This window comes from Mytilus edulis, chromosome 6 (assembly GCF_963676685.1).
Source record: "Mytilus edulis chromosome 6, xbMytEdul2.2, whole genome shotgun sequence".
NCBI lineage: Eukaryota > Metazoa > Mollusca > Bivalvia > Mytilida > Mytilidae > Mytilus > Mytilus edulis.
Window position 1 is genome coordinate 63,293,128 of NC_092349.1, and position 16,235 is coordinate 63,309,362.

Below are 16,235 nucleotides of genomic sequence, written 5' to 3' on the forward strand. Positions count from 1 at the left end.
AGGGACAGTCAAATGCAAGTGATAATACACCATGTGCCTTGAAAGTACTTAATTTTATCATTTTTTATTTTATAGTTTTCAAACGTAAATACACCAACACATAACATTTTTAACAATAAGAAATTTTCATAATCACCCGATAAAAAAGGACACATTTGAAAAAGCCAGGACTGCTCTCGAAAAAGCCCGGACATGAAGATATGAATTCAGTCTCAAATGGTCGTTTTCAATTCAATAACAATAGTTATTGTAAAGTGTTTGTATATCTAAGGATATATAGATTCCATGTTTGCATTTCCGTCGATTTTTGCATTGGTATGAGTATGAAAATGGCTTTATTCTGTATTTTGCAAGAAAAGCATTGCAAGGCTTTTGACTTTTGTAACGAAAAGCAATTTCAGAATGATAATATCTTTTTTTATTTCAAATGCTCATAATGTATAACCTTGTATATCAAGCTCAAGCTTCTATATAACGTCGTGTTAGAAAAGAAGTCTGTTTGTTTACATTTTTAATCATATTCACTCGAAAAAAAAAGTGGTCACACTCGAAAAAGCCCGATCAAATCACTCGAAAAACCACGACCCTAGCCGGACACTATACCTACCGTGACACTACACAATAATAGAAACCACAGACGGACGTCAGGAATTATATCATACTGTTCTTTTTTAGAAAATAGTTTTAAAGTTAGCATTAGTATCAACTTAAGACTCAGAAGATTCATAATTCGTAGGATACTAAATGCATAGCCAATTTTCGTGGGTTTCGTAGGTATAAGCTAAGGCAAACATGAATTTAAATGTTTAACTAAAAACTAGAGGCGTTGCACAGGTTAGCAAAACCATAATTGGGTGGAATTAATACATGATATATCGTTTAATAAGCTTGTTCGAGTCTTCTGTCAATTTTTCTCAATCGTCTCAATCAATGTCATCATTGCCCGATAGATGCTACCGTTTAGAACAATCTAATATGCTTCTGACCGTTCTCCACTCGTAGTTTATATAACGGGACCAATTCTTTTCGAAATGTTTTTTACTTCTTTCTGCCAAGCTCACTTGCCAATCGTTCAACTTCCGGTTCGACATTTTTGAAGGGACTGTTTAATTCTTAAGCTCACTATGGAGTTTGTGCATCCAAACATGTTTCTTTGGCAGAAGTTTGTATTACGTCTAATGGTTTAGTTTGGTACGCATGATTGGGATGTTTAACTGACTGCCGTTCCTTCCGTGATGTGTTACTTGCTTTCTGTCGAAACTCCTTGAATTTTACACGAGAGAGTTTAATTTGATTAGATGGTGCAAAACGTTCCGTTGCTATACTAGTATTTATTTAAAATATTTGTCTCATTCCTTGGGGAAAATCACAAATATTTATCGTTCTGAATTGCTTTTACTAGTTTATTCTTTGATTTGATATCTAACGACTCCGTATTTTCATCTGGTAAACATGCAATAGGTCATGTTTCAACCTTGGCCAATTCTTTATAAGAAAAATTATTACTTTTTGCATAGGTAACTAGAGAGCTACAGGATTAGAATGTTTTTTGAATTATCAAATATTGATAATGACTGCCATATTTGACTTAACCTGAATTACATTCTATATTTTCAACAACCTTTGAACGTAATCCTTACGTTTGTTAGATAAGGAAAAAAGGTGGCAAAAGTAACCATACTCAAACTCACAAGTCGGATATAAATTAGCAAAACCATCCCTGAAAAATCAAACGTCATCAAAATCATCAATCACCAAGAAAACAGCTCATAAAATGCAGTCATAAAAGCTACTGTCCCTGTTATTTCAATTCACCTACGAACAAACCCGACTCTTGACTAATAAGGCACTAACAAGTATAGCTAAGTTCATCTAAGGTAAACTTAGAATGGGGGATTCGGGACCTTGATTTAATTCTTTTAAAACATTTTATATACTTATCAAGGGGTAATTTAGAGAAATGCTCAACCCAAAATTTAGAAGCCAATAATGTATTTATGTTGAACTAGTCGAGAAGCCTTATGACAGAAAAGAAACTGATGAGAATAGACAATTCCGTCAATAGTCTCGGGAGTATAATATTATCAACAATGTAGTTTCTTAATGTATCAACCGAAAATTTGTGAATGATTTGTTATGAAATATATCAGTGACGAAGCAAGCACCTCCTTCAAAACTTTAGATTTAATGATGCAACCGTGACACAGAAACATTCACGACTTAAACGCCCAGTCAAAGCACATTCTTTCAATAATACCTTTTTAATGTTCGTTGCAAATCTTCACTCCTAACTATCATTTAGTCTTTTTGCCACTTATCAGTCTAAACTTGGGAGATACGTTTTTGCAAATTTCAATCTTTACAGTTTCGAATTTTTAATTAAAGTGTATTATTTAATCAAGTCACACATTGTTTGTGAATAAATAATTTTGTCTGCTTGATTTCAAAACCTTTCTGACTTGTTTTAATTCCATCTGTATGGTACTGTGTGTTGACGTTCTGTCTTCTCGGAAATAACTAAATAGAATTCAGTGCTAATGTGTTGACATAAAATATTATTCCTGCAGTAATTTGCTATAAATAAATGTTCATAGAATATAAAAACATGTATGAACACTTAGGATAGTCAATATAAGGGCGTAGATTAATGAAGTAAGATTTTGCACGATTTGAGAAAAAAACATTTCAATAGTTTGTAAGTTCGTAATTGGTTGTAGCATTCCATTGTGTTGATTCGTTTGTCTGATGAGTGTAGACGAAATGCAAATCTGACGTACCAAATTACCAAACTTATAGGTATCATTGCTCATTTGAACAGTTTAATACTAATACTCTTTTTTTGTGTAATAGTTTCTTTAAATGAATTGATTCTTTGTCACGGATGGTGAAGGATACGAAGTCTGACAATTTCACCACATCCCCATATCTATACTGAGTAACTAATGTTACAAAAGTAACCCATCATAACAGATGCTGATATAGAATCGTAGTCTTCATCAATATCACTGATTCGAAATTTGGTTATGTTATCTTCCTTCTTGCTCGCCATTGGACATATATTGTATAGTCACACAAGGAAGTTCTTACTGCATATGATCTAATTTATGCAATACTTGTAAATATCAGAAAACCTTAATTTACAGTTCCTATCCAATATACTTTAAATACTTAGTAATACCATCTAATATCGTGTTAAATATAAGAGAGTTGTACATATCACATGATTCCTCATCATAAGAACTAATTTCAAAGATTCTTTAATAGTCCTATCGTAAAATCATCCTTCTCTATATTAGATCCCATGCATTAGTTTTAAGAGGGGGTTCATGTTCACATTATCAGAAAAGAAAACGTACATCCTTGTCAATTTGAAAATGATTTTCGAGTCTTCTATCTTTAATGTGTGATAACATTTTGTGACAGAATTCGTTGTTTCCAATATAAGTTTTTATTCAATTTTTACAAAAAGATTTTGATTTGTATTCACACTAACTTTCACGAATGGACCTAGTTTCGTTCAGTTAGAGCCTTTTCAATTGACGTAAGGAATATTTTTTTTACCGCCTTGAAAAACAATATTAAAAAGCCAAATCATCAAAATACTGAATTCCAAGGAAAATTCAAAACTAAAAGTTCCTTTTCAAATGGCAAAATCAAAGCTCAAACACATCAAACGAATGGATAACAACTGTCATATTACTGACTTGGTACTGTCATTTCCTTACGTAGAAAATGGTTAAATGGACCTGTTTTATAGCTAGCTACATCTCGCACTTGAATGACAGTCGCATCAAATTCCTTTATATTGACAACGATGTGTGAACAAAACAAACAGACTAGGTAAAAAAGTCAAAATACAATATAGGTGTATTATCAGATAAACCTCGATAGAAATAAAACCAAGGAAAAAGCGTTGGTATTCTTGTTTTTAACAGCAACATTTCTAGACTTGGGTAATCGTCAGAATCCTTTTTGTTTCTTTTTCTAAACTAAGAAAACAGTTTTTTTTAAATACTTCTAATGTATTGTGTTCGGATGTTTTTTTTTAGTTGAATGGGGATATTTGTTTGCAAAGATTCCTTTTTAACAACAACTATAACCATGGACTGCACGTTTCCCATTACTTTGTGTTGGAACTGTTTGGGTTTTTTTTTTTAATTGGTAACCTTGTGAACGTTAAGGAATGTTAATCGCCTGGGTCTATGTAACCATTGATACCATAGATACAACAGTAACAAGGATAATTATATCCCTCTTTTTTGAACTGAATGTTTAATTCTCAGACTCTTTTTTTGTGTCTATAAATACATTTCCAAATTTCCAAAGGCATTTCTATTACGTATAATGGTGCTGTGGGTACGCATTATTAATTTGATTGGTGGAACTGATTGACCTAATTTTGGTAATATATACTTGATTTTTGTCAACGTTCTATCAATTTTTTTATATTTTTTTTATTTTTTGAACACGTAATAGTTTGATTTGACTAGATACTGCACATAATTTTTCTAGTGTATTTACTTACACCTAATATGTTTTTCTCTTTACCTCGGGTAAATCCCTAATAAGCATCTTTGTCTGTCCCTTTTGATTGATGCTTTTCCCAAGTATCGACTCCATTCTGATATAAAGACTTAATACTTTCATATTGCAAAGGAATATTTTCCCCCTCGGTTAAACTGTTTTTCATCACTTCAAACAGGATACGAAATTTTGCTTATTTTTCATATTGTTAAATGCTGATAGTAACCTGCAGCTGCATCCCGATTACAAAAAGATGGCGGACAGGTGTCAACAGGTGTGAAAATCAAGTGAAAAAAAGTTTGACCATTTCCTACAATACATTCATTGTGAACTATTGACAATTTCTGTGGATATTGACTATCAACTTTTCGAATGGATTTATAATGTCAAATACTCCTAAAACATTTCAAAAACGATCTAGATCTTCAGAAGGTGAGACACCCCGACCTGAATGTAAACAATCCAAAATGGCCAATACAGACGATATTTTGAGCTCAATAAAACTTTTAGTTTCTAGTGTAAATGAGATAAAACAAGGCCAAGAAAGTATGAAAAAAATGTTCGAGTCAAAGATAGATAAACTTAGTAATGATGTCCTGTCTACAATTGACCAAAAAATGCAGGTTTTAAAATCAGAAATTCACCTAGATTTAGCGAGAAAGTCATCACGTATTGACGATTTAGCAAATTCTGTTCACTCACTTTCTATACTCTTCAACGACATTGAAGAGTCCATGAACAATTTAAATACCCAAGCCGATAGTATTAATCCTACAATCAATGACCGTAACTCAAATACACAAGTTAATCCGCTGAGCAATGATGCGGTTACCGTTATAGTGAAAAATTTGCAGTTCGCCGAGAATGAGAATTTAATTGAGATAATGAACGATATCATTCACAAACTTGGACAATCAGTCGCAAAAGAAGTTAAAATCGCTGCCGTCACGCGTCTTAACCCAAGATTTCATGGAAAACCGGGATTAGTGAAAATGAGTCTTGAGAACACGGATCAGAAAATTCTTATTCTGCGCAATAAACACAAACTGAAAACCGATGAAAACTACAAAACAGTCTTTATTCAGGGCGCGAAATCAAGAATTGAAAGACTAATAGAGAATAATACTCGGGCAATACTTCGTGAACTCCCACAGGGAAATCAGTTTAGATTAACGGGAAACGGCAGAATATTGCGAAAAACTCAAAATAACGAAGACAGCGAAGTCGATGTTCCGATCAAGCACAGTTAGTGTGTACCCCGGCCCAATGGAGTGATACAACTAGGTCATTTAAACGTTTGTGGATGAACCGTTAACAACAATCTTCTAAGGACTAAAATAGTGGAAGCCGTCAATGCTGATATTTTTAGTGTATGTGAAACACATCTTATTGCGGGTGACAATTTGCGCATAAACGGATATATATGGAAAGGCTTTAATAGAAAACATATTCATCGTGATGCACCGAAAGGCTCAGGTGGCGTAGGATTATTTATAAAACAATGGATTTTAAATGATTACAATTTGGAAGTGGTCGATGCCACTTTTGAAGGTCTTTTCTGTGTAAAATTTACGTCCAAATCAACAGACTTTAGTTTGACCGTCTTTTCGTGTTATTTGCCACCGGAAGGTTCTGTAAGGGGCCGAAATTCACAAAACGTTTTTTCACATTTACTACTTAGTATTTATGATCAGAGTGAAAGTGACATTATTGTCATCTGTGGTGACTTCAACTCACGAATTGGTACACTAAATGACTTTTCTGATTTCGATTCAATACGAAGCAGGACCGCGATCGACAAAACAGTCAATCAACATGGAAAATCATTCTTAGAATGAATCAAAAACGTGTGTTTTAAACGGTAGATACGACTCGAATAAAGACAATTTCACTTGTATATCAGGTAGAGGGAAATCCGTGGTTGATTATATGTGTGTTCCTCATGACGTTCTCGAACTGTGTTCCTCATTCCAAGTTATTACTACCCGATCTGTAATCGAGCAAAACAATCTTTTCCAATTTTTAGGTGAAAGGAGTAAAATCCCAGATCATTCTATTCTATTGGCAGAATTTAAAGCATTAACTAACATATCCGAATATAGGAGTTCGAAAATAGATAAGTCCAAACGCTTCAGGCTTAAATCGATTCCTAATAACTTTTTTGGATCTGATCTACAGAAAGCAGCTCTTCAAACTTTAATTCAACGTATTGAGACCACAAGGGAGACTCAAAGTCATGTGGATAATATCTATTCGGATCTTTGTACTTTGATAGCCGATGAAAGGAACTGCAAAATTCCAATATATGATGCAAGTAGAAAGACAAGAAAACGACATAAAAGTTCTAAACCTTTCTGGAATGAAGAACTCGGACAACTATGGAACGCAATGCGTCTTAAGGAAAAACAATGTCTCAGTTTTAAGGGACGATCATCTACCAGACGGAGATTTCGGGAGGAATTTCAACATGCGCAAAAGTCATTTGATAGAAAATTAAGACAATGTGAACGTCATTACCGACAATCTTTTTGTTTGGAAATCGATAATATGGTTACATCGAATCCTAATGATTTCTGGGACAAAATCAAAAAACTAGGACCCCGAAAAGTACAAAACATTCCCATGGAAGTATACGGTCCAAACGGCGAAATACTAACAGATGATGATTCAGTGCTTAACAGATGGAAAACAGATTTTCATAATATTTACAACATGGACAATAGTACGGCGGAGTTGAATGACAATTCTCATAGCCAGGTATTATCACATAAGTCTTCTTTAGAAGACTGTATGATTGACCCGTTATATGATGAAAACCCGGAACTGAATACAAATATAACTATTGATGAAATCAGGCTTTTAATACGTGGGGCAAAAAATGGCAAGGCTTGTTGAATCGATAGCATACCGTATCAAGTCTTGAAATATGAATCTGTGATGAGCGTGCTTCATTCTCTGTTTCAACTTATATTTGAAACTAGTATTATTCCATCAATCTGGCGACAGGCAATAATTTGTCCAATTCTTAAAGACAAAACATCCGATGAACGAATGCCGCTTAATTATCGTGGAATAAGTTTGCTCTCTTGTATCTCAAAATTATATAGTGCGTTTATAAACAGCCGACTATCTGCTTATTTAGAAACAAACGACATGTTAGCAGACGAACAGAATGCGTTCCGTGCGCATCGTTCATGTGAAGACCATATTTTCACACTAAATGCAATTGTGAGGAACTGTCCGAAAACGTTTGCAACATTTATTGATTTAAAAAAGGCATTTGACTTTGATGATAGAGATATGCTACTGTACAAGCTTCTTTTAAATAAAATCGATGGGAAAATTTATAACTCTATCAAAAGCATATACGTTAATACTACCGCTTGTATTCGTTTGAATGATACTTTGACGGATTGGTTTAGTTGTAATTCCGGTGTTCGACAAGGCGATAATCTTTCGCCGACACTTTTCTCCTTTTTCATTAATGATTTAGTGCAGGAAGTTAAAGACCTTGACCTTGGTGTTAGCATAGGAAACTCAAATGTATCGATACTGTTGTATGCTGACGATATAGTGTTAATTTCACCAACTGAAAATGACATGCAAGCGATGTTGAACAAAGTACATGACTGGTGTAAGCGATGGCGAGTACTTATCAACACTGAGAACTCGAAAATAGTTCATTTCCGCCAATCTCGTATAAAACGATCAGAATACATATTTAAAATTGGAGGAAATTCATTACAGACTGTCGACAAGTACAAATATCTGGGTGTTATGTTTCATGAATTTAAAGACTATAAAGTGAATGCAGAGAGACTGTCGGAAGCTGGAGGGCGAGCACTCGGTGGAATTATTTCAAAAATTCATAATCTTAAGAATTTTGGAATAAAGACATTTGAAAAGCTGTTTACCTCATGTGTCGTGCCGATTTTAGACTATAACTCATCTGTCTGGGGTTTTAAAGACTATGCATGTGTTAACTTGGTACAAAACAAAGCCATTCGTTATTTCTTAGGTGTTCATAAATTCGCCCCAAAAGTTGCTACAAATGGTGATGTTGGATGGCTGCCATGTAAAGAAAGACACTGGTACAATATAATTAGACTATGGAACAAGCTTATTCGAATGGACGATTCACGCGTATGTAAACAGGTTTTCATCTGGGACCTTGAACGGTGTTTGAACAATTGGTCATCAGATATTAAACTTATTTTGTCACACATTGACTTGGAAGATTATTTCCACCAAAACAAACTTGTGATATTTCTCTTGTAAAAGACAGACTTTTCATGTTGTGTTCCACTGAATGGGGAAACTCTATTACAAACTTTCCGAAATTGCGGACATGTAAAACATTCAAATCAGAATATAAATGTGAAACATATGTTGGACTGAACCTCTCTCGTTCTGAACGTTCTATACTGGCACAATTTAGATGCGGCATACTTCCTTTGAGGATCGAAACCGGACGGTTCGTCGGAGAAGCAGAAGCTGATCGCATTTGCAAAATGTGTGACCCACGTGATGTTGAAAATGAACGCCACTTCCTGATGGACTGTGTCTTTTACCGAGATTTAAGAAATCAACTTATATTGGATATAGAACACTCTTTTGAAGACCTTTCTAAAGATGAACAATTTAAACTTCTTATCTGCAAATATCCTAGAAAAACTGCTAAATTTTTGAACAATGCATTTAATAAAAGAAAAAACTTTTTGTATAGGAACAATCAAACTTAAATTCAACTTTGTCCGCTGTTAAATGATTTTTATTTTTTTTATGTATAAATGTTTAAAGTGACTTATAGGTCCAAAGGGCCGGGTGTTGATACATGTAATTACAACTGCTTATTGAAATATTGTATACTGTTATAAAACACATGTCACTATAATAAATAATTTGGTATTGGTATTACAATTTTAACCTACGGCTCTACACCCTGATCGTAAGGTAGAGAAGATATGTATCCAAATTCATATTCACTTTGCATTGTTTTTCCACGAAGAGAATATGATTCAGCTTACTAAATAAAGGCAACACAAATTGCTTAAAACCTTGCATAAATTCTTCAATAGATGGTTTTAAAGTTTGATTGTATTTGTAGAACACTTATTTCAAACGGGATAGCGCATCCCCTTGTTTACGGAAATGATGTTTATCGTGCCCGTAAATTTAGAAACTATCCTGGTAAACTTATCGATCCTTTAAATAAACTTTGTCCGGCTGTTGTCTGCTCTATGGTCGAGTTGTTGTCGCTTTGACGCATTCCCCATTTCCTTTCTCAATTTTATTATTTTAAAATGTTATCAATTTAACACTGTATTTAGATAATTGAATATTGTTTTTATTGGTATTAATATTGATTTTGTTTTCAGGATATCAAAGGCAATAAATATTTTTGTTATATACATATACACAGTCTTAGATGCATGAGTTTTTAATTAGTTGTTAGTGGCTTTGAACTAGCTGTCAGTAACTGCGACTGCTGTCAGATTGTACTTAGTGTTTTTGTTGTTTGGGAGTACAAGTACCCGGCCACGTTCACTTGTATTTGTAGTATTTGTAATGTTATCCATCCGGTAAGTTAAGCCTTTATCAACTGATTTTTATAGTTCGTTCTTATGGTGTACTCTTACATCACTGTCCCAGGTTAGGAGTGGGTTGGGATCCCGCTAACATGTTTAACCCCGCCATATTCTGTATGTATATGCCTGTCTCAAGTCAGGAGCCTGTAATTGGTCTCCTGTTGAAAGTTGTCTCATTAACTATGATACCACATTTTCTTTTATATATAACAGTAGTATACATTTGTACCGTTCAAACGTCAAAAATCGATTGAGAGAAAATAAATCCCGGTTGCAAACTAAACCCGAGGGAAACACATCAACTATAAAAGAAAAACAAAAGAACATCAGGAACACTGAAGTGCAACAAAATAAAACACAAACATACATAGATACGAACTATTTGAAAACAATTGTTATATTCCTGACTTGATCAGGATTTTTTAAGAAAAAATAGTGAGTTGAACCTGGTTTAATTACTAGCCGAATCTCTCGCTTATATGGCAATATTAAAACATTTTGATAAATTTTAATACTTCACAAACACACGCAATCATAGAGAAACGCAAAACCGAATAATATATTAGTCGACACAACATGCATCCACAAAACAATAACGAACATCTGTCAAAAAAGACAGTACAAGACATTTACTAACAGTGGTGCATTTATGTACCGAATATGTAATTTTGAACTTCAAATAATTATTTTCACAATAACAGTCCAAACAATTATTATTAGGATGACGGTATTGAAAGGCTGTTTTGTAATTAGAAGAAGATCACATAAGTTTAATTAATTTGTTTCTCATCCCTTTTGCATATTTTAGCAAATAAAACATGTTAAAACTAACTGTTTAGTAACTGTTCAGACTAAAAACTATAAGACATAACACATTATCCAACAGAAACCATAACAAAAACATCAAAAATCAAAACATGAATAGTGGGTGTATAAAATACCGACACGCCGTATAGCACTGTAAATTCACACTCAGCATAACATATTGTGACAATGTGACAGACATGAACCAACGACAACAATTTAACTTTTGATTTCTGACTAAATAAAGGCACATGAAAACTTTTGAAAGCGCCAACCCTCCTCTAACTTGAAATGTGGTGTAACGGCACGACATAAGAAAATACTATAAAAATCAGCTGAACTCGTCTGATCGATACACAGGAGAAAACATCTAATAAGAACAAACACCGGACGTAGCAGGGAATTTCTACATCCATCCCAACAAGAAAAGAACATATCTGAGAGTACTCACTGTTACTGAAAGCAAATTCAAAACGATTAACAACTCCATTGTATTTAGCGTTAAGACGTACCTGACTGTCAGATAAAATTATAACATTATACAGAGACATTTGTGGCCGAAATTGTGTTTAAAGTTTTACTTTCAGATTTAAAACGTAAATTACGGTATAATATATATATATATCCAAAATTTGTAAATTGAAGAATTTGAAATTGTACGACATGAAAGCAAGTGACCATCACTTTTTTTTATAAGAACCTCGCAATTGGTTTTATTTCGTATAGTGGTTTAACACAATTCATTCAATTGTTTAATCAACTACAAAATTATTACTATAAATAAAACACAGAACGATTTCACAACTGCTCTCTTTTACAGCGACTGTAATTTTTTTCGTATTGTAATAAACAGAATAAAGAAAATAACAGTATTGGACATTCATATGCCTTCTATGAGTATAAAACACCACAAACCAAATCTCTATTTTGTAACTACGAATACTCTCAGATCTATAATTCCTTTTTTTTCTTGTTGTTGGGATATATAATGTCCACTCTGTGAAGTATTTCTATTTGAATCCATCTGATGAGTTAAGTCTTTATCAACTGATTTTTATAGTTCGTTTTTATGCTGTTATATTACACCACTGTCTCAGGCTGGGGGAGGGTTGGGATCCTTCTAACATGTTAAACCCCGCCACATTCTGTATGTATATGCCTGTTCCAAGTCAGGGGCCGGTAATTTAGTGGTTGGCGTTTATTGCCGTGTTACATATTTGTTTTTCGTTCATTTTTGTACATAAAGTAGGCCGTTAGTTTTCTCGTTTGAATTGTTTTAATACATTTGTCATTTCGGGAGCTGACTATGCGGTATGGGCTAGGCTCATTGTTGAAAGCCTTACGATGATCTATAGCTATTAATTTATGGGTCATTTGGGCTCTTGTAGAGAGTTGTCTCATTGGCACATATCTTCTTTCTAATACCTTAACTAATTTGTTAAACAAAATAAGGAAATGCCAGGTGAGACCGTTTACAGCCGTAGCCAGTAGTCCGAATCGACCTTTCTTAAAAACAATTATAAACTATCAAAGTTGATCGTTTTCATAGGTCCCAGGATAATAAGATATTTTCTTTGACCTGAATGCTGCCGAAAATAACAGAATGGAGTATTTTGCCACAATCAACCGATATCTTAGTTTGTCTTACTGGCCTCCTGACGCGACAGTCGTTACAAGAATACTTTACTACATATGTTATGCACTTCACTCATGAAATCGTTTGATATTAAAACTGAAAATCATGTTCTAAAAAATCAGTAAATTGGGGCCCTTGGGATCATCAATATGTAGTGTAGCAACATTTTTTTGTAAATACCACTGAGAAATAAAACAACAACAATACTGATATTATATTATTGAGTAAAATCAATTTATTTTATATTTGTTTCACGTCACCCCAGTTAGTATGAATAATATTGCATATTTTTTTGATAATATCAACTAAGTAAAAAAAATGCTATTAATATTGCCACCAAACATTTTTTTCTGTATTTGAAGCTTTTGAGACTATTAATGGTTTATTTCAATCCGACAGTATCTGAAGCCCAAGAAATGATGACTGAGGATAGTTATCATGGCTATATAAATTGTGTGCGCTGGACAATCCAGTTGAACGAATCCAGGCATGATCCCCCTTCTCCATTTCACAAAGTGCCGTCATTGATCCAGATGAATATCCATCTCCACCATGATACTCTCCAGCAGAAGAAATAACTTTGTTTTCTACTACTAACTCTGTTACTGTGTAAGTTGCACCAGTCCCAGAAACAGTCCATGAAAACATGTACGTCCCTTTTCGAGGTGCCACGAACACGCCATCGTATTTATTATAATAACCTCCTTCATTTACTATCACAGTTTCGAACACCAGTATTGTGTCAATGTTAAAAGTAAATGTCTTTTCTCTTATCGCAGCATAAAACATGACTGGTTCCTTTTTCTCTAAAAAAAAAAAAAAAGTAAATACAATTATTTTTTTAACCGTGGATTTTTTTTTTTTAATATTTGGAAATTTTTCTCGTGGTTTACATTTGTGTTACACAAAAAAAACAATAATCTTTTTGTATGGTCTGCTTGTGTCTGTATGTATATATTATGACGACATAAAGAACGTATACCGCTGTTCAAAATTCATAAATCGATAGCGAAACAACAAATCCAGGTTACAAACTAAAACTGAGGGAAACGTATCAAATATAAGAGAACTACGACACAACAGAGACACAACACCGAAATTTTATGAAAAAAGGTGGGTTGAACACCGACAGTACAGTATGATTTCCCGTGTGAAGATCGATAAAAATCTTGTAGTTTGTATGATATATATATACTGTGATGGTAGGTTGTAATTGTCTCACTTTAGTACTTGAAAATGTAATTGTGTTAAATATCTATGAAAACTAATTGAAATTGATAATTAATAGAATTTCATATACAATGTATTGAAAAAATGTTCGTTGTCAAAGTTACACGATATAAATAATTTTAGTATATGAGTGTAATGGATGTGAAGCTTCCAAATTAAGTAAAACAGTTGAGGTGTATGTTTTTTTTATTCTAAAATGTCTTACCTTTTTGCATTGAATTATTTATCATCTGCAGGCTTTGTGAAAGATGTCTGACTTTTTCTTTGAGTTCTGCAAATTCTGTAGCACTCCGGTCATACTGAAGAGAAACAGATTGGAATAAACAAACGGCTGTCAATACCAATAATAAAGTGACGCTATGCGACATTTTGGAATACTCCCACTGTTCTTCGTGTATTCACTTTATATATGTCAGCAAGTTTATTTGATGAAGTGCTTTATAAAGAGGTACTTTGGACCTTATGTTACAATATCATGAAATTGCATATTTATTAAATTACTCCACTTAGCTGTAAATTTTTAAATGTTGAGCACTTATTAGTGTTAAATTTTCTCTTCCTGTTCCAACGGCTTATTTTTGAAGAAGTAAACGTTTTTTTTCTTTTGCGGCTGTGTGATTGTCAGATGGGTTTTTCTATAGCTCATAACATATTTTCGTTTCTTTTTTATTTAATCGTGAATCATCTTGGTATATAAATCATTTTAATAAAAACAACTATTTCATTTTGTTTATTATACCTGCGCCTCTAAAATGGGTTAATCGTGATATTCAAACACATCCGTTTGTCTATCTGTTATACGTTTGGTTCATGGATCATTTCCCTTAAGGGAGTTCGCTTCTCAGTTTCAAAATAATTAGCTTTTCAAAACACTAGTTTATATTGATAGGGGATTAATTAAAGAAATAAAAGAGCAAAAAAAAATATATAGGTCAATGTGCTTGTTTTCGAGATATATGCCACTGAAATTTTAGCGGGAAAATATTCTCTGTTGGCTTTTCATAGCTTTATCATGGACAACTTTAAGTTTTCAAAAACTATTAAAAAATCATAAAACTTTTATAAGACTTTTACAACATTTCGGTGTTGACATGAATATCAATAATGTGGTCATTTTTATAAATATCCTGTTTACAAAACTTTGAATTTTTCGAAAAACTAAGGATTTTCTTATTCCAGGAATAGATTACCTTAGCCGTATTTGGCACAACTTTTTGGAATTCTGGATCCTCAATGCTCTTCAACTTTGTACATGTTTGGCTTTATCAATATTTCGATTTGAGCGTCACTGGTGAGTCTTATGTAGACGAAACGCGCGTCTGGCGTACTAAATTATAATCCTGGTACTTTTGATTACTATTACAGATGGCTTATCATTTACATGTAAAAGATTTTTAAAAAGAAAAATTGGGGTCAATGGGCAATTTGTCAAAGGCATTCAAAAGAATAAAACCAGAGGATTAAAAAAATCTGGCAAAAATCCCAAAACATGACACGCGAACTTCCTTAACTCTGATGTAGATTCGCGCGTTTAACTTCAGAATGTTAACGCCACACAGATGATTAGTGATTACGTGATTTTTAGTGAACACAATGTTGAATGCTGTACCCCTATTTTTTACATTTTTACCTATTATGTCTGTTATTTTTTGTTCACGATCCTTCTCAATATAATGGAATTTGATGCGACTGTCAAACAAGTGAGAGATTCAGCTTTCTAAAAAACGCATTTTCTACATAACATGTGGCGCAAACTGAAACAAATATGATATAGATTGTACAGGTTGTTATAGCATAAGCATATAAACTCTGACAGGCATAAACTCAGTTTGTATCTAAGTGCCTAGAACCAAAAATGTGTTGCCACATGATTGCATGAAACAAATTACATTTGTACTTTATCCATAGAAGTAACGACGAATGGGAGTCGCTTTTGTTGTCATATACGATTGTGCTATGGCCATTTTTGTGTTCTTGCCTATCGTTTTAGCTTATATGCTTTGACTTTATGCCATTTGGTTTTTCTTTTTTGGCAAACCTTTTTTTCTCGACTAAGTGATTATTACTATGCAACTGAAGTATTACATGCATAAATCAGAGGTTAATATAGCTGCTGTATAAAACGAGATTTTTTTAATTCATCATTTTCTTATTTTCATTTTCTAAGGAAATGCCTTTTTCAAGACAGGAATATGATAGTTGTTTTCGATTCGTTTAATATGTTTATTAAGCGTTTGCTTTTGTCATTTAATAAGAATTTTTAGTGGAGTAAGGTTACTTAATTTTTTTACGTTTTATCATACACATCGAATTACTCCACTTAGTTCAATAGTTGTACCTGTGTATCATTTGAAAGGCTTATTCATATTTCTCGATCTCGTCCAAGTTTTCATCTTATGAAAATAACAGTTAAGAATAAATTTAGATTGGCTTGGTTTGTTAATTTTCAAAGA

At 33.3% G+C, this 16,235-nt stretch overlaps 1 protein-coding gene across 1 annotated transcript; it reads right to left on the reverse strand.

Annotated features, from left to right (window-relative positions):
• Positions 1-12,759: 12,759 nt before the first annotated feature.
• On the reverse strand, positions 12,760-14,293 carry LOC139528084 (complement C1q-like protein 3). Its single transcript, XM_071323896.1, has 2 exons — positions 13,988-14,293; positions 12,760-13,358 (listed from the first exon to the last, which is right to left on the reverse strand). Exons 1-2 carry the CDS (start codon positions 14,148-14,150, stop codon positions 12,940-12,942), a joined length of 582 nt encoding a protein of 193 aa, XP_071179997.1. The 5' UTR covers positions 14,151-14,293; the 3' UTR covers positions 12,760-12,939.
• Between the last annotated feature and the right edge of the window lie 1,942 nt (positions 14,294-16,235).

Coding starts and splice junctions, on each gene's coding strand:
- LOC139528084 (XM_071323896.1), bottom strand. CDS start 14,150: ATGTCGCATAGCGTCACTTTATTATTGGTATTGACAGCCGTTTGTTTA. Junction 13,359..13,987: donor AAATAATTCAATGCAAAAAG/GTAAGACATTTT, acceptor TTTTTTTTTTAG/AGAAAAAGGAACCAGTCATG.